Here is a 23,386-nt window from a genome sequence, read left to right as displayed (position 1 = left end):
CGAGTTCAAACCCCACCAATTTAAATTAAATTAATTAAACCTAGAATGAAAAGCTAGCATTATGCAGGGTGATTGTTGGGAAAAAAAACATTTGTACGTTGGTGTATGGTAAAAAGGGAATGGCTTTGGGACTGCTAGATATTTTCTTTGTCACAAGGTTTGAATGTGATAAGGTCAACTATTAGCAAGGAAACCTGGTGTCTAAATACTACCCCTTGGAGAAAGCATTGAAGGTAGCAGAGGGAAAATGTATTTTTGTTGGTGAGCATCTATGTCCATACCACATGTCGCTTGGTGGAATTGCCACTGAACAAGCTAGCTGGATCCTGAATGGTAAAGTTTCTGGTTGAAATCTGTGGCAGGTGATGAGAGAACCCCCTTGAGGGTTTGCCTACTTGACTTGGTCCTCGCCAGTCTGGCTGTTGGAGTTGCATCTGTAGATTACATTACTGATGGGTGTGACCACTGCATTGTTTTTTGTTGGAGATCATGCTATGTAACTGGTGATTGCTCTAAACAATTGCCACATCAGATAGATATAAAAATTCATTTTGGGCCCAACAGCTTAAAACTGGGCATTCATGAGATACCTTGAGGCATGGGAGCAGCATAACCCTATTCCACCAAAATTTGTATTCCCATGGCTTGACATATCCCTTTCTCTACCAGTATCATCAAGCCAGGGTACTAACCTTGATTCAATTAGAATATACTAATAACCTGGTGCAGATATTACACAGGACTACGTACATGCTAAACAGCAGAAGTATGCTACAGAGTAAGTATTCTATTGGTCTAAGTAAACACACAGCAAACTGTTCAGATCCAATCTGTACATGCTGCCAATTGCAGTTATGTTTATTAGTGGATAATTAAATGGGGGGAGGATTAGGATGCTCCAAGAATGTGTATATTTTCAATTATGGTGAAATCCTGCACAAACTTGATGATACTTGTTTATAGCAATTACCAGCTAACATAAAATGGAGGTTCTATCTCTGTCTGCTTTTGAGGCCCAGGTATTAAAGGCCAATGTGATGCCAATAAACCACTGATACATTGTGTATGGGACATGACAAGATACCAGCAGTTCTGAAGACATGACCAGAAGACATGTTCCCTTTCTATGTTTCACGACCGTATGTCTTGAAAATATATTGCCTTTCTTTTATTGTGATGGGTAAAAATCCAAACCGTGGGTGTACCTTCACCAGGATTGCAGCAATTCAAAAAAGTAACCCACCATCACTGTAATGGACAATTACCTATATCTCATGTTATGAATACTTCATATTGTGCTTCTGACCTCCAGCGTATTCCATACTTCCACGCTGCAGTGTTGCAGGTGCAGAAGTCAGAACCTCACTGATACATGCGATGCTGTTTGCTGGCAGTTCTCTGGTAGGTCTCAGTCTGTGATCTTTACTGTCTCATGGACCAGAAATTCCAACAAATTGCATCTGGAACTTTAGACTGGTGTGAAGTTACTCCTTTGTTCTGATGGGTTATGTAATATGTCTCAGACGGCTGTTCTACGTAGTAATAGCTGGTCACCTAACCTACTGACTGATAAGGGACCTCTTTTTCTGACGGGTGTGGTCAATTTGACAAGTTGCATGCTAACAACCTTGGAAGTAATCTTTATTTGGAGTACAGTTTAGATAATGAATATCTCCTATGGACATAGTTCTAAGGTAATTTGATTATTTGTATTTAGAATCTGAGTTTATTACAGCACTTTAGACTCCAGGAATGTGCAATACATTATCTTTTAACACCATGCCATTTTGCTCAATTTGATAGGCAATCTGTGGAACCTGGTACTTGCAGAAAAGTAGTTAACAGATTCTTAATTAATTTAAAGGAGCAAGTCACTGAAACTGTAAGTACTGCAGGATTCCCCTTTACTATTACAAGACCTATTTGTATGATATATTTTCTATCATATCTTTAAAACATAATTTGCATGGTGGAGCTGATCCAACGTGCTGAAACTTGATAAGGGCCACATTTAACAAAGCTCGCTGGAACACCTAGTTAGAGAGTGGTATATGACTCTTCCATTTTAAGGTGCAACCCATGAGCACTATCTCATTATTCCTTTTTTTGCACTATTTATTTATTTTTGTAATTTATAGTAATTTCATGTCTTTGTACTGTACTGCTGCTGTCAAACAACAAATTTCATGTCATATAAGTCAGTGATAATAACTCTGATTTAGTGTTTACTAGTTTCTGAGTGTGAGGTCTTGGATTTGATTGCCACTGCCATAGAATTCCTAGACATCCTTACTCAAAATCTGTTAAAGAAAAAACAAAAAAAAATCCAAAACAAAAACACAAAATGCTGGAAACACTCAACAGGTCAGGCAGCATCTGTGGAAAGAGAAACAGTTAATATTTGACAAAGGGTCCTAGACTTGAAACATTAACTATTTCTCTTTCCACAGATGTTGACTGATCTGATGAGTGTTTCTGGCATTTTGTTTTTGTTAGTCTGAAATCTCAGTTTGATCAATTGGGTCACTGTTTTAAGAACCCCGCATACACACTGCAGGAGGTCATTGTTGCAATGGTAAGGGAAGTTTTTATTGCCTAACTGGAGGGTGAGGAAGGTGTTCTGCAGATTTTGCTTATTGAGAACTTCTGTTTTCTATCTTTGCTGTTGCTTGTAGGCATGCAGTCTTCCTCTCTTCCCCAGACGGCAAGTCCTGTTATACTCCCTTCCCTCACTCTGACCTCCAATCATCCTCCAGGTTCTAACATCACTCTTCCTGGCCCTTCATTCCTCCTTGCCCCATTTTGGCACAATCATTAGGCCAGATGACCTGTTGTGCTGTTGATTCCATAAAAGTGTAGCCATTAGGAGAGTTTCTCAGTATTTTAAAATACTGTTTATAAAGCTGTTGATCTGAGATGGAGTTTGGGACTTCTGACACAAAGGAGCAGCCAAATATTTTAAATTTAGGCTACTGTTTATGCCTGTACAGTTTGCCTTGGATAACAGTAATTAGATGGTCAGTAACAATTTCTCCAAAATGCAGTCTATAACAATGCCTCTTGACCCGAGTCATTTGTCACGTGCATCTGGACAAACAGGTGCTGATAGCTTTTGTTTTCCTTTTTAAAGATAAATCAAATACAAGATCTGAAGAACTTGGAAAGAAAAAATGCAAAGGTAAATATATATTTTAAGGGCAGTGTTAGAAGTTTGCACATTCATAAAGCTGTTGCTGGTGAGTTAAATTTGAGTTGAAGTTAACTAATATTTTAATATTTGCAGGTGACATCAACCTTCAACAAGACAAGGAAGCACTTTTTAGTAGTTCAGAAGGAATTAAATGAGTAATGCTTCACTTTATCAAATCTTTAGTACTGACTGTATGGTTTGTTTGTTCTTTGCAAGTAATGCAGCCTTTTTGATTTTAGGCCATTAAACTACAGTACCATTGTAATGAAATATAACTACCTTAAAATTAAGTGTATGCCAATTATTCTGGGAATCTTTGAAGAGACAAAACTGTATGGAAGAAGGTGCAACCTATACCCCAGTACAATTATACACAGTATATGCCCAAAGGTCTCCTTAACTGTGTTGATAATAGCAGCTGGAGCCTCAATCAGCCATCTTAATAAGTCAGAACTGTACCTACTCGCTGCTGGACTAGCCACCAGCTTCCTGGATAATGAAGACCTTTGGTACTTATGAGCATAAGAAATGAAAGTATGCTATTCAGCTCTTTATGCATGCTGTGCAGCTCAGTGAGATCATTTGCCTCCACCCCATTTTCTTGCACTGACTGCATATCCCTTAATTCCAAAAATATATTCATCTCAAGGTGTATATTTGAAGCTCTGCTTTGGAAGCTTTTGAAGCATTATGATCTTGGTAGCAAGCCTTTTTTATATTCTGTATCATTTAGAAAGTGAACAACTCTGTTGCATAGACAGCAGAGAATTTGCTGGGGGCTTTTCATGAGTTGAAGTCCCAAAAATGGTATGGGTGGGAGTGGAGGGGACTTATCCAATGGATTTTACAGTATATGGCAGTGTGAAATTGTTATTAATCTATAGTTAAGTTGGACTGGTTGATTTTTTTTATTCCAAATGTAAAATAAATGTATTGTTATTTATAGGCAAGAAATAGAACTGAAGCGATTGCAGAAGGAACATTCAGAACTGAGCCAAAAGAAAGCAGATTTGCAGCATGTGGCACACTTCCTGTCTGGTTTTAAACAAATGCAGACACAGTACATTGAACATAGGAATAAAAACCCCAGTGAGAAAGAAATGGTAAGACCTGTTTATTATATTCATTTGTGGTGTTCATCTGTAAAAGTTGTTATTTGGAGCAGTATAACTTTGCCCACTAGCAGATGAACTATACTCTGTGGTTCTAAGCAGTTTCCTAGATGTTGAAGTATTGATTTGTTAGTTGATATTAGTGATTGGCAACCTTCTTTGCCTACATTTCAACTGATTTTGTGAAATTTATGAATAATTTTCAGGGATACATCTGCTTGCAAGTGTCCCACTATGCCACCTCAAGTGGATCTGTACTTTAGGACATGGTTTGGGATTGTGATGCGGGAATTTAGGACATTGGCTGAAATGTGATTCTGTGACTTGGTCAGGGTTTTGCTTGATAAATTAGAGGACTGCCTAAGTGGTCAGTCTTGTATCCTGATTTTGCATAACTGAATGGCTTACTAGGCTATTTTTGAGGGTGCTTACATGTTGTGGATCTGAGGTCACAAAGAACAGACAAGATAAGGAAAGAAATTGCTTCTCTTAATGGACGTTAGTAAACCAGATAGATTTTTACTACATTCTGAAAATGGTGATCAGCATTTTGGATGATAGCTTTACAAATCTGAATTCTCCACTTGACTGTGGAGTAGTAGTCCTGGTACAATGTACAATGACTGTGTTGGATAATAAGCTCAGTTTAAAGGAGGGAGGAAAAATATCTAGTCTCATAAAAACAAAATTATCTGGTATTGTAGCATTCCCTGATCTGTTAAAACAAAAAGTTAAATTCTTTTGATTTTTAAACATAAATTGCATTCATTCTTGCTTTACCTTATGTACTGAAATTGTTTTGGCATGCTGATTAATTTTTCCCTCTTTACCTGCAGTATGATATTTCCAGCTTTCCTGCTCTGTTGGTAGAAGCACGAGGAATTCTGGGAGCTGAGAAGCAGCTTCACATAATAAATACAAAATTACAGCAGTCATTGGACAAGTAAAGCCCAGTTTTTCCAAAGAGCAGCTAAGCAGTTGATTTAGAGAAGATGAGTAATGTTAATTGGCCTCTTTTATATCTTTGGAATTGACTGAAAACTGTTCTCTACCTACAAATGACTACCCTTCTAAAGTGCTTTGTGGCTGTAAAATCCCTTGGAGGTGGACTGAGTTCTTGATAGGCACTAAATAGAAAAAGTACACAGTGGGGAGCATAATTAATAACTGCATGAATTGCAGTAGGTGTGTGCTCTCTCATAATTCTGAGGGTTGATTTTGCTGTTTCAAGTTAATGTTCTTATGGCCAAGCATCAAATTTACTAATTGACTTGTAATAACATACATTTGTTATGTTGTATATAAAAACATTTGTATTAATAGAGAAAAGCTTGTGAGCAAATTGTATAAAGGTCAATGGACTCAGATTTAAGCAGAAAGATGTATTTAATATTAATAAAAATGCTGCCATTATGTACAGTTATTTCATTAAGTAGAAACAGATAAAAGTTAAATCCTTTTGCTGCAGGATTTGAGATCAGCATCTACATCCAGGATTTGCTGATGGAATGCAAATACTGAACTGTTTCTGTGGAGACCAGTTCAAATCTCAGGCACAGTGCAACTTCTATTTTGTATCTACACTTACAGATGCCTCCAGTTCCTCCACAGCAGCCAGCAAGTCATTGTCTGATAGCTCCTCACCACTCAGTTCTGAATGTAACTCAACAATAAATTCAGTGTCTTCTGCAGCTTCTAATAACATTGCATCATCAACGTTGTCAAACCCCGTGTCTACATTTTCCACAAAGATGTGATTTTGTGTTGCACGTGTTTTATTTTGACTTGCCTTGATGTTTCCATCTTCATCCATGGTAAACACAAATTCATTATCCTGTAAGAGTTGGTTTCATTTAGTTTCAGATAAATCTGATTTGATGGTGAAAACTCATTTTCGGAGCACATTTACTTTAATGAATTAGTATCCCTTTATCTGCTGGTAAAAGCAGCTGGTGTATAGCACTTCAAGCTTAAGTTGAAAATAATTATCCTTCATTGTTACATTTGGTATGATGGATGGTTAAACTGCAACATATTTGGAGTGTCTGCTCCTAATAACATTTATGAAAAATTATAATCTAGAACAATGCCTAAAATATTCTTTTGAAATAGAATATTTTTAGGTTTGGTAAAATAATTTAAAAACAATCAATTATTGATCCATATATTTACCCAAAAATGAGGAAAGACCATTTGGTTTTCAACTAATGCTGCACCCTCCCACCATGTATGTTAATCTTCAATAATTTCATTGTTTTGCTTCTAGGTGAATTATCTTTTCCCACCCCTGCCCTCTCTACTGAATCAATTTAAACAGCTCTTAATTCATTACCATCTTGCCTTTTTATTGCACTTCAAAATAAGATTTGATTTGCTTGATATTGGATCAAATGTAGCTGTTCAGTTCCATGCTTTCCAACCATTGTTCAATGATAGGTGAGCTGAAACCCCTCTCAATTTGTCTGAATGAATTTTAAATTTTTATAGGCACATATTTATAGGCTTCTAAACAAGAGAACAAGTTTTTTTTACACTGAAATACTTCTTCCAAATTTCAACCTATGTGGCAGGGCTCTAATTTGAAATATTAACTCCTTTTTGAATTCCCTTGAGGAAGTTGATTCTTATCTTTCATTAAAACACACTTACTTTAAAATTTTCAAATTGATCACAACTGAACTTGTAAAGTTTATATAACCTATCCTTGAAATTTAGTTTTTTAATTTCTGGTATCATATTGCTAAATCTGAATTGTATTATTACCACAGCCAATGAAGTCTTCATTGCTGCTAAAATTGGGCAGGATTGTTGAAACTGAAGAGGTTCTCAACTGGTGATGTCTCTGTGTAGATATACTCTTCTTAAATAGGAAGTGTTACTAATCCAGCAGTTTCTATCAGATTCTTAACAAGTGGATCTGCTTGCAGAAATAGCATCAACATATTCTGAAAATATGCACTATGGGTCTATTTTCACCTTTAAATTCTGTAAGCTGTATGCAAATAAGAGAACTGATTATACTATCAACCATAGAAATATGGTCGCGAGAATAACATTAAACTGCAGTTTCTTAGGAAATGAATGATTATTACAGAAGAAAATTACTTTCATGTTCGATGAAGCTTTGATTCTGGTATTGATCCATTGTTTCACTACTTACCATATCAATGAGAAAATCCAAACAGCATTCATGGGGTAATGGGTGACCTTGAATCCAAAAGAATTCACTGTAAATTAGTCTGCAATAGGGCTACAGGAATTGGTAATAAATTGTTAAAATTCTACAGAATAAGATTTGTTCTTACTTTCAGACCTAAATCTTTGAGCTCGGCACACAGGATCATAACATTTCTGATACCAGATTTCTCTCTTCAAATCAACTACAATCCTACAAAATATGACATTTCAAAAAGTATGAATGTGTTGAGATTTTGCTGCCAGCCATTAAGGCAGTGTCAGAACTAATCCCCAAACACTTCAAAATAAGTGACAAGTGCCAAGTGCCACTTTTCAACACTTTCATCACGAAGTTCCATGAATGAAGCTGAATTTTATATTGTGTGAATGTTGTGCTGGAGCTGAGAGTCTTGTTATGACATAAAAACACTTAACAGTAAGTTATCTCCACTGCAGGCTCAAAATAAGTTGTCTGCTGTTCTGTGAGTACAGTCTACATTCTCATGATAGCATCCTATTAAATGTATCCTACAATTTTGCCATTGTTCCATTTAGTATTTTATATTATAAAAGGTGGTACAGCATATGTTTTAAGTGCATGTGAAATCAATATCTATTTAGGGGGCAATGAAATTCCAGCTTTTTTTCTCCAAAATCGAACAACATTCAGCATTAGTACTTTTACATGCCTTGATTGTGTAAGAGGAGATTTGCGTGGAGTAGGGACAAGGTGTGTTTTTTTAAAAAATGCAAGTTGACAATATCAAATTCATGGCAATGGAAAACAATAACTGGAACTATACTGAGGGGTGTGTAGGAACAGAGTTCTGGTGTTTGTTCACAGGCAGGATAATGGTTAAAAAGGGCATTGGGATTGCTTTCTGTTATTAGCCAAGGAATCAAATACAAGAGCATTAAATTGTATACACTATTTAAAAGAATCAAAGGAAGAATTAGCAGATGCATTACTATACATCTTTAATCTTTCATTAGAAAAAGGATGTAATGCCAGAGAATTGACAGATAGATACCACAATACCTGTAGTTGATGAAGATAGAATACCCAAAGAATCATAAACCAGTCATCTTAATGTCAGTTGCAAGAAATGGAATCCCTCCCAAAATAGTACATTTAGACCCAAAAAAGTTAACAAGTAACAGTCAGCAGAGATTTTAAAAGGGCAAGTCTTGCTTGATCAATGTTACTAATTTTTTATGAACAGGTAACAGTAGAAAATGGTAATGCAGTAAATACAATTTATGTTTTCAAATAGCCTTTATAGGCTACCTTGTGAGGTCAATAAGGTTAAAGAATGTGGAGTCGGGACGAGAAGCAGAATAGATAGCAAATCAATAACCACAGATGCTAGAAATATGAAATGAAAATGGAAAATGCTGGAATAACTCAGCAAGTCAGGCAGCATCTGTGGAAAGAAACACAATTTACTTTTCACCCAGAGACTGCATAAGAACAGAGAAAGTAAGAAAATAAGTCAGTTGGGAAGGATGGTAGAATGGATTATTACTTGTGTTCAGGACAGAAAGCAGAGAATGAAAGCTGCTTGCAGAGGAAGAACATAGATTCACAATTTACACTAACAATTTAGACTCTGGAATCAAAAACAATTTCTAAAATGTGGATCACATCAAATCACGTCAATATAGAGGACAACAACAAATTAAAAGTGCATTTTAACAGATGCAGAAGGGGCAAATAATTGGAAAATGAAGTACAATATAGTTAAATTAGACTAGAGGGCGTTGAGATCTTAATGGAAGGTCATCGATCTGAAACATTAGCTCTTGTTGCTGTGGTGAGTAGTATAGGAGCGGGAAGTCTTGTCGTAAGTACCACGAGAACTAGTGCAAACGTGGGAAGCAGTTTGAAAAGGTAGGCCTATTGCTGTGGTGAGTTGATAGGCCTGTTGATTAGCTAATTGGATAATTAGGCAGCAGCTTCCTATAAAAAGAGGTTAGAGTCAAGCGGAGCATCCATTGTTGGAGTGGACAGTATTAGAGTGGGGAGCTGAGGCTTTGGCATGAAGAGGCGGAGTAGGTGAGCAGAGCTGGTAGGCTCCCTTTCTTTCTGTTATTTGTAATTTTCTTTGTATAGAACAGCAGAAATGGCAGTCAGGGCAGAAGTATGCTCCTCCTGTAGGGTGCGGGAAATCAGGGAGACCTCCAGTGTCCCTGATGACTATACCTGCAGGAAGTGTGTCCAGCTGTAGCTCCTTACAGACTGCGTTAGGGAGCTGGAGCTGCAACTGCAGCTGGATGAACTCCAGATCATTTGAGAAGCTGAGGAGATGGTAGATAGGAGTTACCAGAAGGCAGTTACATCCAGGGTGCAGGACGTAGATAGTTGGGTGACCATTAGGGGAGGGAAAAGGAATAGGCAGTCAGTACAGGATACTCCAGTGACCGTTTGCCTTGATAACAAATATACAGTTTTGGATGCTGTTGGGGGGGATGAATCACTGGTGGAGAGTCACAGCAGTCAGGTCTCTGGCGCAGAGTCTGGCTCTGTGGCGCAGAAGGTGGGGGTTCGGAGGGGGGAAAGAGGAGGAGTGCGATAGTGATAGGGGATTCGCTGGTTAGGGAGACAGGAGATTCTGTGGACAAGAATGAGATTCCCAGATGGTATGTTGCCTCCTAGGTGCCAGGGTCAGGGATGTCTCATATCACGTGCACAGCATTAAGGGGGAGGAGCCAGAAGTCATGGTGCACATTGGATGAGGTCCTGAAGAGTATTGGGAGTTGGGAAGGAAGCTAAAAAGCAGGACCTCAAGGGTAGTAATCTCTGGATTGCTGCCTGTGCCACACACCAGGGAGTGAAAGAATAGGAAGATATGGCAGAAGAATTGGTGCAGGGGGCAGGGGTTCAGATTTGTAGATCATTGGGCTCTCTTCTGGGGTAGGTATGACCTGTACAAAAGGGATGGGTCACATCTGAACTGGAGAGGGACCAATGTCCTTGTGGGCAGGTTTGCTAGAATTGTTGGCGAGGGTTTAAACTAGGTTGTCAGGGGGATGGGAACCAGAGTGTTAGATTAGAGGATGGATCAGTTGGTGTAGAAGTAGATGTGATGTGAGAAGGTGAGGAAGGATAGGCAGGGGACAGGGCATAAATGTAATCAGTTAGATAGGTTGAAATGTGTTTACCTTAATGTGAGAAGTGCTAAGAATAAAGGTGATGAACATGAATCAGTACATGGAATTACATTGTTGTGGCCATTACAGTGACCTGGCTGTCACAAGGGCAGCAGTGGCTGCTTGAGGTTCCGGGGTTTAAATGTTTCAAAAGGGATAGGGAAGGGGATAGAAGGGTTGGGGGTTGGCATTGCTAATCAGGGATAATATCACAGTTGTTGGAATGGAGGACATAATAGAAGGATCATCCATTGAGTCAGTGTGGGTGGAAGTCAGAAACAGGAAGGGAGCAATCACTACTGGGAGTATTCTATAGGCCCCCAAATAGCCATTGGGACACTGAAGAGCAGATAAGTAAGCAGATTTTGGAAAGATGCAAAAATAACAGGGTTGTTGTCATGGGAGACTTCAACTTCCCTAATATTGATTGGCACCTCCTTAGTGCAAAAGATTTAGATGGGGCAGAATTTGTTAGGTGTGTACAGGAAGGATTCCTGACACAGTATGTGGACAGGCTGACTAGAGGAGAGGCCATGCTGGATCTGGTATTAGGCAATGTACCTGGGTCAGGTGATAGACCGCTTGGTGGGCAAGCATTTCAGGGACAGTGACCACAACTCCCTGACCTTTAGCATAGCCATAGACAAAGATAGGAGCAGATATTATGGGAAAATATTTAATTGGGGGAGGGCAAGTTATGATGATATTAGGCAAGAACTTGGTTGCGTAAACTGGGAACAGTTGTTCTCTGGAAAATGCATTGCAGAAATGTGGAGGTTGTTTAGGCACCACATACATGGGGGTCTAGTTTGATTTGTCCCGCTGAGACAAGGAAAGTATGGTAGGGTGAAAGCACCATAGTTAAGAGGTGGAAGGTTTAGTCAAGAGGAAGAAAAACATATTTAAGATTTAGGAAGTAAAAATCAGATAGGGCTCGAGAGTTATAAGATAGCTGGGAAGGAGCTAGAAGGGACCTTGGCAAGTAGAGTTAAGGAAAATCCTAAGGCATTCTACACATATGTGAGGAACTGGAGGATGACTAGGGTGAGGGTAGGACTGCTCAGGGCTAAAAGTGGAAAAATATGTCTGGAGGCGAAGGAGGTAGGGGAGGTCCTAAATAAATATTTTGCTTCAGTGTTCACCAGGGAGAGGGACTGAGATGAATGTGAGGTTAGTGTAGAACAGTTAAATGTGTTGGAACATTGAGGTTAAGACAGAGGTAGTGTTGGAGCTACTAAAAAGCATTAGGATAGATGAGTCCCGGGGGTCAGACAGGATATACCCCAGGTTACTGTGGGAAGCAAGGGAAGAGATTGCTGGAGTGTTAACGATGATCTTTGAGTCCTTCCTGGCCACAGGATTGGTACTGGAGGATTGCAGGATGGCAAACATTGTTCAAGAAAGGTATAAGGGAAAATCATGAGAATTACAGACCAGGGAGTCTTACATCAGTGGTGGGCAAACTATTGGAGAAGATTCTTAGGAACAGGATTTATGAGCATTTGGAGAAGAATAGTCTTATTAGGGATAGTCAACATGGCTTTGTAAAGGGCAGGTCGTGCCTCGTGAGCCTAATAGAATTTTTTGAGGAAATGACAAGACAAATTGATGAAGGTAATGCAGTGGATGAGGTATATATGGATTTTAGCAAGGCGTATGACAAGGTTCCCCATGGGACACTCATTCAGAAAGTCGAGGTATGGGATCCATTGAAAATTGGCTGTGTGGATTTGAAATTGGCTTGCCCACAAAAAGCAGAGGGTGGTTGTAGAAGTAGTATTGGACCTGGAGGTCAGTGGCAAGTGGTGTTCTGCAGGCATCTGTTCTAGGACTCATGCTCTTTTGTGATTTTTATAAATGATTTGGATGAGGAAGTGGAAGGATGGGTTGCAGATGACACGAAGGTTGGTGGTGCAGTAGATAGTGAAGAAGGTTGTCATAGGTTGCAACGGGATTTAGACAGGATGCAGAGCTGGGCAGAGAAGTGGCAGATGGGAGTTCAATCTGGAGAAGTGTGAAGTGATACACTTTGGAAGAACGAACTTGAAGGCAGGGTACATGGTTAATGGCAGGATTCTTAGCAGTGTAGAGGAATGGAGAGATCTTGTGGTCCAAGTACATAGATCCCTCAAAGTTGCCACACAAGTTGATAGGGTAGTTAAGAAGGCAGATAATGTATTGGCCTTCATTACAGGGGATTGAGTTCAAGAGCCAAGAGGTAATATTGCAGCTCTATAAGACTCTGGTCAGACCTCACTTTGAATATTGTGTTCAGTTCTGATCACCACATTATAGGAAGGATGTGGAAGCTTTGGAGAGGATGCTACCTGGGTTGGAGAGCATGTCTTATTAGGAGTGGTTGAGCAAGTTGGGCTTTTCTCTTTGGAGTGATGTAGGATGAGAGGAAACTCGATAGAGGTATACAAGATTATGAGAGGCACAGACAGTGGACAGCCAGCATCTTTTCCCCAGGGTGGCAATGGCCAATACTAGAGGTCATCCATTTAAGGTACGTGGAGGAAAGTTCAAGGGAGATGTCAGAGATAGGTTTTTGTTTTACACAGAGAGTGGTGGGTGCATGGAATGCACTGCTGAGGGTGGTGGTAGGGGCCGATACGATAGGCTTATTTAAGAGACTATTAGATAGGCACATGGATGAAAGAAAAATAGAGGGTTATGGGAGACGAAGTAGAGAGGGGGATAGATTGAATGGGTTTATATAAGTCGGCACAATATCATGGGCCGAAGAGCCCGTACTGTTCTATGCTTCTCTCTTTGTTAGTGCTGCCTGGCCTGCCAAGTATCCCAGCATCTTTTGTTATTTTAAATGTGAGGAAGTACAAGTTGTTGGGAAGGTGTATGTACAGGTGAGGTGAGGAGAGGAACAAAGACTCAAATACACTGGTCATTAAAAGTTGCAGCACGGGTTGGCAATGCCACAGAAGCCCTCAATACAAAACAGTTGCCAAGAAATCCAAAGGGAATTCAGAAGAAACTTCTTCACTGAAAGTGTGAGAAGATGTGCAACTCAATACCACAGGGAATGGCTGAAGTGAATATAGATACATTTGAAGGGAGGTTGGACGAGCATATAAGGGAGAAGGAAATAGAAGGTTAAACTGATTGATTTAGATGAGAAACTTTGAATAGATCTTGAGGAATGTTGAATCCATGATCCTACTAAATGTCAGAGCGGAGTTCAGAGGCTGAATGGTCTACTCCAGTTCCTAGTACTTATGGTCTTCTAATGGTTGTGGGTCAAAAAACCATTTCTGTATTATTTATTTTATGTAATCGTAAGTAAAGATCAGTTCATGTACAAAATTAAAACCTAACCCAAGGACCTATAACATTTTTGCTGCTCAACCCATCTCTTGCCACAAATCCTGTTGTGGCTTGCGAATGCACTCTGCATCCACCTGACTCACTACTGAGGAACCCCTTGCACATGCATCTATATGGGCAACTTTTAAAACTTGGAACACAACCCTTAAGCAGAAGCACACTTATTTATAAAGAGCCTGTGGCAGCTGATTTGAGCCCAAGAACCTACAGTTTTTCTTATAAACCCAACCTGACATAAACTGTCAAGTTCTGCTGGGTTTGGGTTGGCTCTAATCCAGTGTAAACACTAATTAGGCCACAGTGTGTCTTTAGCATATAGCTCTGATCATTCACACCGCAGGAAGGATGTGGTCCCACTGAAGAGAGTGCAAAGGAGATTTACAAGGACCAGGCTTGGTCTGAAAATTTGTAGCTATGTGAAAAAATTCGGTTTGCTTACTTTGAAACAGAGAAAACTAAAGGGGTACTTGAATGAGGTGTATAAGATAACACAAGGTCTACATATAGTAATAAGAGGGACCTATTTGCCTTAGCTAAGAAATTAAAAGCCAGAGGACACAGATTCAAAATAATTGGCAGGATTAGTGGTGAGATGAGGAAAAGAAATTACAAGCAGGGGCCTGAAAGGGTGTTTGAGGCAGAAACCCTCATCACATGTAGACGGTACTTGGATGTGTGCTTGAAGAGCCTTGAGCTGCAGGCCTAACAACCAAATGCTGGGATTAGACTGGGTAGCTCTATTTCAATGGGCACAAACATGATGGGTTTAATGGCCTCTTTCTGTGTCCTAATTTTCCACGATGAGGTATTCTGGATCATCCATGTAAACTCAGACATGTGGTCTAGCCACATTACACTAAGTAAAATATACCAAGCCATGTACAAGATACAACAAATGCAAAATTTGCATAATTGTTAAAATAAAATACATTTTATGACGTTAGCCCAAGATTAAGTAGTTGTAATGTTTTCTGCTTCTCCCCACCCCATTTCCCTCCTGCCCACTTTCTTTACCATCTCAATCATGTGTTGCTATTCACCTGACCCATGGCAATGAGAGCTGCCCTTTACGGTTATCTATACATTCAGACCCATCATCAGAGATCATTGACAGGGATCTGGTATGCAACTGGTCTCCATCAGCCTCCCCGAAATTGGGTTGCTGAGGCATTTTAACATTCTTGTTATCCTACTCAAGATCACCTAACATAACTCTTGCAATCAAGTCGAGTTCATGCCATTCAAATGCTCACTGCACACACCTCCTCAGCTGGCAGGGAGGACTGACATTTTGCACATTGAATTAAAGCATGTCTAGTGTTTGCAGGGGCTGCTGCTTAGATAATTTAACATGAATTGAACTTACATAATATTGTTGCTTTTATGAGCTCTACCAATGTTCTCGCACCAGTGGTTTTTGCTGATATCATAAACAATCAGCTCTTCAGAGGAGAAATAATTCCATCGTCGCAAGACTGAGGACATTAAATATTTTTAAAGCACAGCATATGATGAAGCGAAACCAACAAAATTTAATAATGATGTCTGACACAATAAAAACTTACCACCTTGTACGCCTCCCTTGTTTGTTTGACCAATGATAAAATTGTCAATCTCTGGATACGGTGAACAATAGTAACCGCCCATTGTCTCTGGAAAACATAATTCAACCTCAGTTACAGTTTCATGTGAAATACACACAGGCTAAAGGTTGAACATTTAATATTCTCATTTCTGAATAGTGGAATTTGGTATGTAAACATCTATCCTTAATATACAGAGATTACGTTACTGAAGTGCTTTGATCAGCAAGTTGTATCTTTAGTAAGGCCTGCCAAGAACACCTTTAATTTTCAGGGTAGAGTAGATGTGGCCTATTAGGAGATTTATATTTCAGTAAACTTCCAGCTATCCCATCATGTTGACACAAGCCATGTATTTCAACATATACACAATTCTAAACACCAAAAACTTAGGTGGAATAGTGTGATCATGCTTCCACATTTTTAGCATAATCACCATTTATTCTTTTTTTTTAATCTAAAACATATCTGGAATTGAAAGTACTTGCGACATTACACTGAGTTAACAACATGGTACTTTATTTAGATATAACAAGGATCAACTACAGCCATGGAATCAATTCCAAGTAGATCCAGAAAGAAGCTTTTATTCCTTCCTCCTTTCTTCCATCTATTATTCTCCCTCAAACCCTCTTTTAGCTCAGCTCTCATTATTGGGCTATGGACATCCCAGTTACACTCTCACACAAACACTACTCAGCCTCACTCCACTACTCCACTCAGAATGGAACTGATGCTGCAAAAGATATTTTATTTTTAATTAAAAATGTTTGTTTGGCCAATTTGATTTCTAATTTCCTGTATTACTTTGCTTCCCCACCCCCCCCCGCGCCCCCCCCCCCCCCCCCCCCCCCAGACATCTTGTTAGCTTAATCTATACTTTCTTTTAAGACATGTTCACATTAGCAGATATAAGAACTTGAAATCCTCTCATTCTTCCTCTGGTCTTCATTTTGGATAGGGAACTAAGATTGGTTTTTAACTAAAAGCTCAGACTGCAAAATTAATGGTGCTAATTGACACATCAAAACCTGGAGGTTATGGCAATGTGCACTTGTCATTTCCCACTCTCCACTCCCACCCGCCAAAGCCAAACATTAACTTGGTGACTATGCTTAATTTCAAGAAATCAGGATGAAACGTAACAGCAGCTAAATATGTGCAATGTCACTGATAGGTAGAATTAGCACAATTTTCTGCAGCTATCAGAATTAGCTTTGTAAATATCCATGCAGAGACAGATTGAAGTTCTACTTTGATAAGCTAACTTCATAATGTGCAAACAGATTATTAGGAAACTGAATACCTGATACAGAATGGTACGAATTATCTTGAATGCGCTGTTCTTTGGATTTCTTCGTATCTGGGCTATCACAGGTCAAAATGGTCAAGCCGTCAACAAATCTGAAACATGACAGTATTTTGATCATGCAAATTTGCAAACTGCTATTAAATTTAGGGTATCAGTATCTAACATTCTTCCTGATAATTAGCATTTTGTATATGCAAGAGTACAAATTTATATAAGAAAATTTAAACTTTTAGCACTTTTTAAGTTTATCTGAATCAGTGGAACAGATTAATAAATACATAGAACAATAAAGCACAGGAGAGGCAATTCGGCCAATGATGCCGTGCCAAACCAATCAAGCCAATGTCTTCTAATTAATGTAATCCCTCTTCCCTGCACATTGACCACATCCCTACCCCCTCCACACTCTCATGTGTCCATCCAAGAGTCCCCTAAACGCTCCCATGCTATCTGTATCCACCACCACCCCTGGCAGTGGACTCCAGACCCCTATCACTCTCTGTGCAAAAAACTTGCCTCACTCATCTCCCCTGCAACCACCCCACCCCTCCCCCCACTACATACATGCCCTCTAGTACCAGACATTTCAATCCTGGGAAAAAGCCACTGGCTGTCTACTCTATCTATGCCTCGCGTAATGTTATAAACCTCTATCAAATCTCCCCTCAGTCTCCACCGGGGAAAACAGCTCAGCTTGTCTAACCTCTCCTCATCGCGCATGTCCTCCAAACCAGGCAGCATCAGGTCTCCTCTGAGCGTCCAATGCTCCAGAGAAAACAATCCAAGTTTGTCCAACCTCTCCTTATAGCTAATACACTCTAATCCAGGCATTGGCCTGGTGAACCTCCTCTGCACCCTCTCCAAAGCCTCCACATCCTTCCTATAATGAGGCAACCAGAATTGAACACAGTACCCTATACATGGCCTAACCAGAGTTTTATAAACTAGTCATTGCATTATAATACTAGTCATTGCATTCCATAGAATCTTGGTTTTTCCCTCTATTACTTCAAAAAAAAGCACAATTATATGAAGAAATTAATCCATACTACAAATGTTAAATTTTTTATAATGGAAAACATTTTTTTCCAAACAGAAATAGGCGAAGTCCAAATGAAAAGAGATCATAAAATGTAAAATATAACAATTAAAAAAATGTTAAACCAAAAGTAGGATTAGTGAATGTGCAACAATATGAATTTAAAGAGATCTATCAAAACTTGGTGAAATGAGAAACTAGGACATAAAGTTGGAAGAGAGTCTGATCACTTTGCAATACTTTTATTAAAATTCCACACTGATGAAGTTGCTTCATGGTGGGGTTATATAATGAATAAAGTTATAGTGAAGCATAGAATTTGCATTTAAGTGGTATTTCTGGAATCCCAAAGCTGCTTTCATATAACTACTTGATGCTGCTAAAAGACAAATAGAGCAGTAATCATGTTCAAATCCAACAACTAGAAGCAATGTTAAACTATTTTAGTTCTAGTTAAGAGAAAATGACCAGCCAGTGTGTTAGGAAGACCCTACCTATTTCTTTTCAAATTCCTAATGTCTAACCAAATAGAAAAAACAAGTACTTGGAATGAGACTCAAAATTCAAAAAGAATTCAAGCATCAATATGTTCAAATCTAAAGGTAACTTAAGACTGTGCAAGATATCAATATGTATTGTGAACAATTCTCTCACCACTCTCCTATCTTTCAAAACAGTACTGAAATTTATAAATGTTTTACCTAACATTGCTGACTAGAGAGCTCAGAAAAATTAGCTCCTCTTTAGAAACATTATCTTGTGGCTTGGGAGTAAACTGATTGTCTTCAGCAACTTGAAATGAAGTGTTCTTTCCCAGTTTGGATGATCCATAGAGTCGAAAGTTTCTGTTCCGTGTGTACACGCCTTTTTAAAAAAAAACACAAGTCCTATTGCATTTACTGCAAAAAATTAAACACTTGAGGTATAGATGGAGGGATGAATTAGCCTTTAGTCATTGTCTTTAAACATGGTAGAGAGATCATCTGCTACCTCATTAAATACATTTAAGACAGTTAGATAGATGTTTGCATAGTAGGGCAATTAAGGGTTATGGGGAAAAAGGCAGGTAGGTGGATTCGAGTCCACGGACAGATCAGTCATGATCTTATTGAATGGCGGAGCGGGCTCACTGGACCAGATGGCCTACTCCTGCTCCAATTTCTTATGTTCTTATGTACCTGTACTTGTCGATTAAAGCTAACAATCACCAATCTTTCAACTGCACTAATGACGAAACACAAATTTCGTCCCATATTCTTAATTTGAGTAACAAGACAGGACATTGTTGTTCCAGGCTTATAAAATGCAACATTGGTTGAAAATGTAAGCCACATTAAATACTGTATATTAAGGGTCTCCCTCTCCCAGTTTCTTGCAACAGATGTTATGTTTCTGAAATGTATTGTTTTGAGTATTTTCTCAAAGGGATTAAAATGAGATCTGTAGTTCTAGAGGCTCACTAACCTTCTGTAACATTACTGCCAGGAAAGGCAGCAATCTGCTGCTTTGCTTCCTTTTTTCTCTAATTAGAATGTTAATATTTAGTTTGAAAGTACCCAGCATTAGAGGTTGGGGAATTCAGAAAACATTTTTTTGGTAAAACGTTACTTCTTTGTGACACACAATCTACCTCTAAACTCAGCACTGAAATGACAAACAGTAGCTAGCAAACTAACTGAACAATACCATTTTCATATAAGCAGAATCCTTTATGTAGATTGAAATGAGGAAAAAAAAGACATTTACCAAGATCCACAAAGAGCTGATCAGTTCCACATTTATCTTTAACAATCAAAAATGATAAATCTGGATCCAAAGTTCTCTCCTCTGATTTTTCCCACAATGTACTCTTAATCCTTTTTGAGGAGAGGTTCTCAGAGACTTCTGCATTAAGATGCTTTCTCTTGTCTGGAGTAACAGGAACGAATGCTGTGCTAGCTGACAGCAAAGCACCATCGCCAGTTCGTGGAGTTTCTTGGTCAATTCCCCCACGCCTTTTTTCTAATACTTCAATCACAGGTTGCATTATCGTTCTTATAAAGTTTCCTTAAATAAGAAACAAATAAATAGTAAATTCTAGTGTGATTACTTATGCAATAATTTGTTAGATCTAATAATTTAAGCTTATTTCTCAAAATTACATTTTGAACAGCCAAACCTCTCCACATGGAGATACCTGTTACCATTTGCAAGAATCTCTGAAATGAACTGCTGACAAGTCTAGGTTTTAGTATTCCAGTTATGGAGAGCTCATTCTCTCATCAGGACACAACAGTCAGAAGCAGGTCAAAATGGTAAAGCCATCAAAAGAAATCTGAAATATGATAGTATTTTGATCAAGCAAAGTTGCAAACTGGGCTATTAAATTTAGTATATCAGTATATAACATCTTCCTGATAATTACCACCTTGCATAAGCTAAAGTATGAATTTATATAAGAAAATTTAAAATTTTAAACACGTTTTAAGATCACCTGAATCACTAGACCAGATTAATCAGTGCATTCATAAAATCTTGGTTTTCCCCTCAGAAAAACAAACAAAACCACAATTATATGAAGAAATTAATCCACTGTACCAAAGGTCAATTTCTATCATGGGAAAACATTTTTTTCAAACATAAAAACAGGCAAGGTCCAAATGAAAAGCGATCATGAAGTGCAAAATATAACAGTATTTTGTTTAACAAAATTAATCCAGAAGTAGGATTAGTGAATGTGCAACAGCACAAATTCAAAGAAGTCAATGAAAACTTGGTGAGATGAAAAACTAGGACAGAGTCTGAAGAGAGTCAGATTGGCTGGAGCCAAGGTTTAGAGACCCACAGAAATGTGTGCGGGGTATAACTGGAATTCCAGCAGCTAAAGCTTTCAGCAATGATAAACTTCCTGATGCTTGCCCAGTTGGAACCACACAGTCTGTTAGGATTCTGTTTGAAGAGATACCTGCAGCCAAGTAGGCAGAAGGTCTGGCTCACTTGACGTATAAACCCTTTCAGCATTTGGAATCTAAATGCACAACTATGTAAGCAAGAAAAAAATCTGCCACATTATTTTAAAAATACAAAAACCCGAAAAATTATGCACAAAATTCTGGATCTTCCATGTACTTCTAGTTGCTTGCGGGCATGGTTTTCGCAAATTTTGAGTGACATTATATCAGGGTGTAGATGAAGATAATTTTATTAAAGCACAGGTGCCTTATGAAATTCTGTTTGTTGGGTGCATAGTAACAGCTCAGTGAGCAAATGCATTGTGTGGTGTGACAGTCACAAAGAGCTGGAGGGGTCCATGTTAAATGGACAAAGTAACATCAGTAATGGATAATTTTTTGTGTAATTAATGAATCAAGAAAATCAAATAATTCAAAGCCAAGCATTCCGTCCTAGTGAACTTCCATGTCTTACCACAACTACCCACATTTTTAAAGAAGTGGGTCAGTTTGAGAAAAAGTGTTTATTTACTTGAGTCAAGCCAAATCTGGGGCTTCTGCATATGCAATGTCAAAAGCAGCAGTCCAAAATTTACAAACAGATGCAGAACACCAAAGAAGAAAAAAAAAGTCATGTGTAGGTCATTTGGTATTTCAGGCCTGCTCCACCATTCAAGATCTTCTACCTAGGCACCATTTTCCCACAGTATCCACATATCCCTTGATTCCCTTAATATCCAGAAACCTATCAAGCTCTATTTTGAATTAACTCAATTACTGAGCCTCCACAGCCCTCCAAAGAGGAGAATTCCAAAGATTCATTACCCTCTTGTGAAGAATTTCTCACCTCCATCCTAAATGGCTTACCCATCGCTCTGGGAATGTGACCCCTTTTGTTCTGACCTCCTCAACCAGAGGAAACATTCTCCTTGCATCCAGCATGTTCAGCCCTGCTTCATTCATTCTTCAAAATCCTTGAGAATACAGGCCTAGCCTAATCTCTCCTCATACGGCAAGTCGACCATCCTCAGAACTAACCTGGTAAATCTTTGCTGCACTCCCACTGTGGCAAGTAGATCCTTTTTAAGGTAAGGAGACCAACATCCTGAACAATATTCCAGGTGCAATCTCACCAAGGCCCTACATAATTGCAGTAAGACATCCTCACTCCTGTACTCAAATTCCATTAGAAGGCCACAATACCATTTAGCTTCCTAAGCACCTGCATGTTGGCTTGTGGTGACTTGTGTACAAGGACACCCAGGTCCTTATGAAAATCGATATTACCAAATCTCTCAGCATTGGAAAAGTACTCGTCTTTTTGGTTTAGGGCACTACAAAGAGTTCTGTGGCACAGCCCACCCACGATTGCTGGGATCCTTCAGGATTTGCCCTCAGAAAATTGACCATTGGATCCTGCAACAGGGTAGCCCTGATGCAGAAGCAAGAGACCACTGTGGTTTTAATGGGATTTGTGGGGATGGAGACAATCCAATAGGCAAGTTCCCTTTGTTAATATTCTCAGTTTAATATTTTTAATTGTTTTTTAAAATTTTAAATCATTTTTATTTGTTGAAATATAGATAATCCTCAATAGTTTTAGAAGATTCTGAACGTCAGATGCATTTAAAAAGGATCAGATAATTTATTTTACCAGCAGCAAAGTTGGGGCATGGTTTTGCCTGTTGATACAGCTTTCAGATGCATTTCTGAAGTGTTTCTTCCCCATTGCCCTGATGGAAGTTCTGCTGTTACACAGACCAGGTCAAGAAAACCTGGGCTGCTCTGGGGCAGCAAGATTGGTTGTCTGCACCCAGGGTAGTTAAGTACAGATTTGGGTAGACCTTAGGCAAAAAGACTGGTTCATACTTAAATAGAATATTTACCACTGTTGAGTAAAACCATCTTAAGAACATAAAAATAAGAAATTGAAGCACAAGTAGGCTAGCAGGATCTTAACTGATGTTTCATCTCAGTGTCACTTTCCTATACCAAGCCCCATACCCCTTATTATCCAAGATCTGTCCATTTCTGTTTTGAATATACTAACCAAATGAGCCTCCATACACTATTCAGTAGAGAATTTCAACGAGTTACTGTACTGAGTGAAGAAATTTCTTCTCATTCCTAATCTTTATTTTGGACTGTGACCCCTGGTTCTAGGAGCTCAATCCTGTTAAATCCAGTATGTATTTTGTATGTTTCAATCAGATCACCTGTCTTTTTTCCGAACTCATGAGAGCATGTGCCCTGCCTGTATAATCTCTCTTGATAAAACAATAACCCATCCCAGGAATCAATCCGATGAACTCTGTTAATAACAAGTATATCCTTCTTTAGGTAGGAGACCAGACCTGTATATTTCAGGTGCAGTATGATACCTTTACTCCTGAACTCAAATCATCTCACAATAAAAACCAACACACTGTTTGCCTTCCTGATTACTTGCTTTATCTAGAAATTTCAGTGATTTCTGTACAAGGATATCCTAATCTCTCCAAATAATAATATCTTTCAATCCCTCAGCATTTAAAAAATGTTCTGCTTA

At 38.8% G+C, this 23,386-nt stretch overlaps 2 protein-coding genes across 5 annotated transcripts in view; one reads left to right on the top strand and one right to left on the bottom strand.

The window, feature by feature from the left end:
* Positions 1-5,845, top strand: part of cenpu (centromere protein U) — a 32,217-nt gene extending 26,372 nt beyond the window's left edge. Inside the window, exons 9-13 of one of the 2 annotated variants that reach the window (XM_052019683.1) lie at positions 1,804-1,882; positions 3,131-3,178; positions 3,284-3,345; positions 4,137-4,293; positions 5,139-5,845. In XM_052019683.1, coding sequence (XP_051875643.1) covers positions 1,804-1,882; positions 3,131-3,178; positions 3,284-3,345; positions 4,137-4,293; positions 5,139-5,249 — 457 coding nt within the window. In that variant the 3' untranslated portion in view covers positions 5,250-5,845. The remainder of the gene's footprint in view (positions 1-1,803; positions 1,883-3,130; positions 3,179-3,283; positions 3,346-4,136; positions 4,294-5,138) is intronic. The other variant, XR_007956628.1, reaches the window with a different exon arrangement.
* Positions 5,846-5,854: 9 nt separating this feature from the next.
* primpol (primase and polymerase (DNA-directed)) overlaps positions 5,855-23,386 on the bottom strand; it is a 33,313-nt gene continuing 15,781 nt past the window's right edge. For 2 of the 3 annotated variants that reach the window (XM_052019680.1, XM_052019682.1), the window contains 8 exons: positions 19,655-19,954; positions 18,610-18,772; positions 16,864-16,961; positions 15,540-15,626; positions 15,341-15,449; positions 7,608-7,690; positions 7,463-7,509; positions 5,855-6,136 (listed from right to left, as the gene is read on the bottom strand). In XM_052019680.1, the coding sequence (XP_051875640.1) occupies positions 5,870-6,136; positions 7,463-7,509; positions 7,608-7,690; positions 15,341-15,449; positions 15,540-15,626; positions 16,864-16,961; positions 18,610-18,772; positions 19,655-19,954 (1,154 nt within the window). In that variant the 3' untranslated portion in view covers positions 5,855-5,869. Of the gene's footprint in view, positions 6,137-7,462; positions 7,530-7,607; positions 7,691-15,340; positions 15,450-15,539; positions 15,627-16,863; positions 16,962-18,609; positions 18,773-19,654; positions 19,955-23,386 lie in introns of all 3 variants that reach the window. The other variant, XM_052019681.1, reaches the window with a different exon arrangement.

This window comes from Pristis pectinata, chromosome 7, assembly GCF_009764475.1.
Source record: "Pristis pectinata isolate sPriPec2 chromosome 7, sPriPec2.1.pri, whole genome shotgun sequence".
NCBI lineage: Eukaryota > Metazoa > Chordata > Chondrichthyes > Rhinopristiformes > Pristidae > Pristis > Pristis pectinata.
Note: the sequence above shows the minus strand (reverse complement) of the source record. Positions and strands in the feature narration are given on the sequence as shown.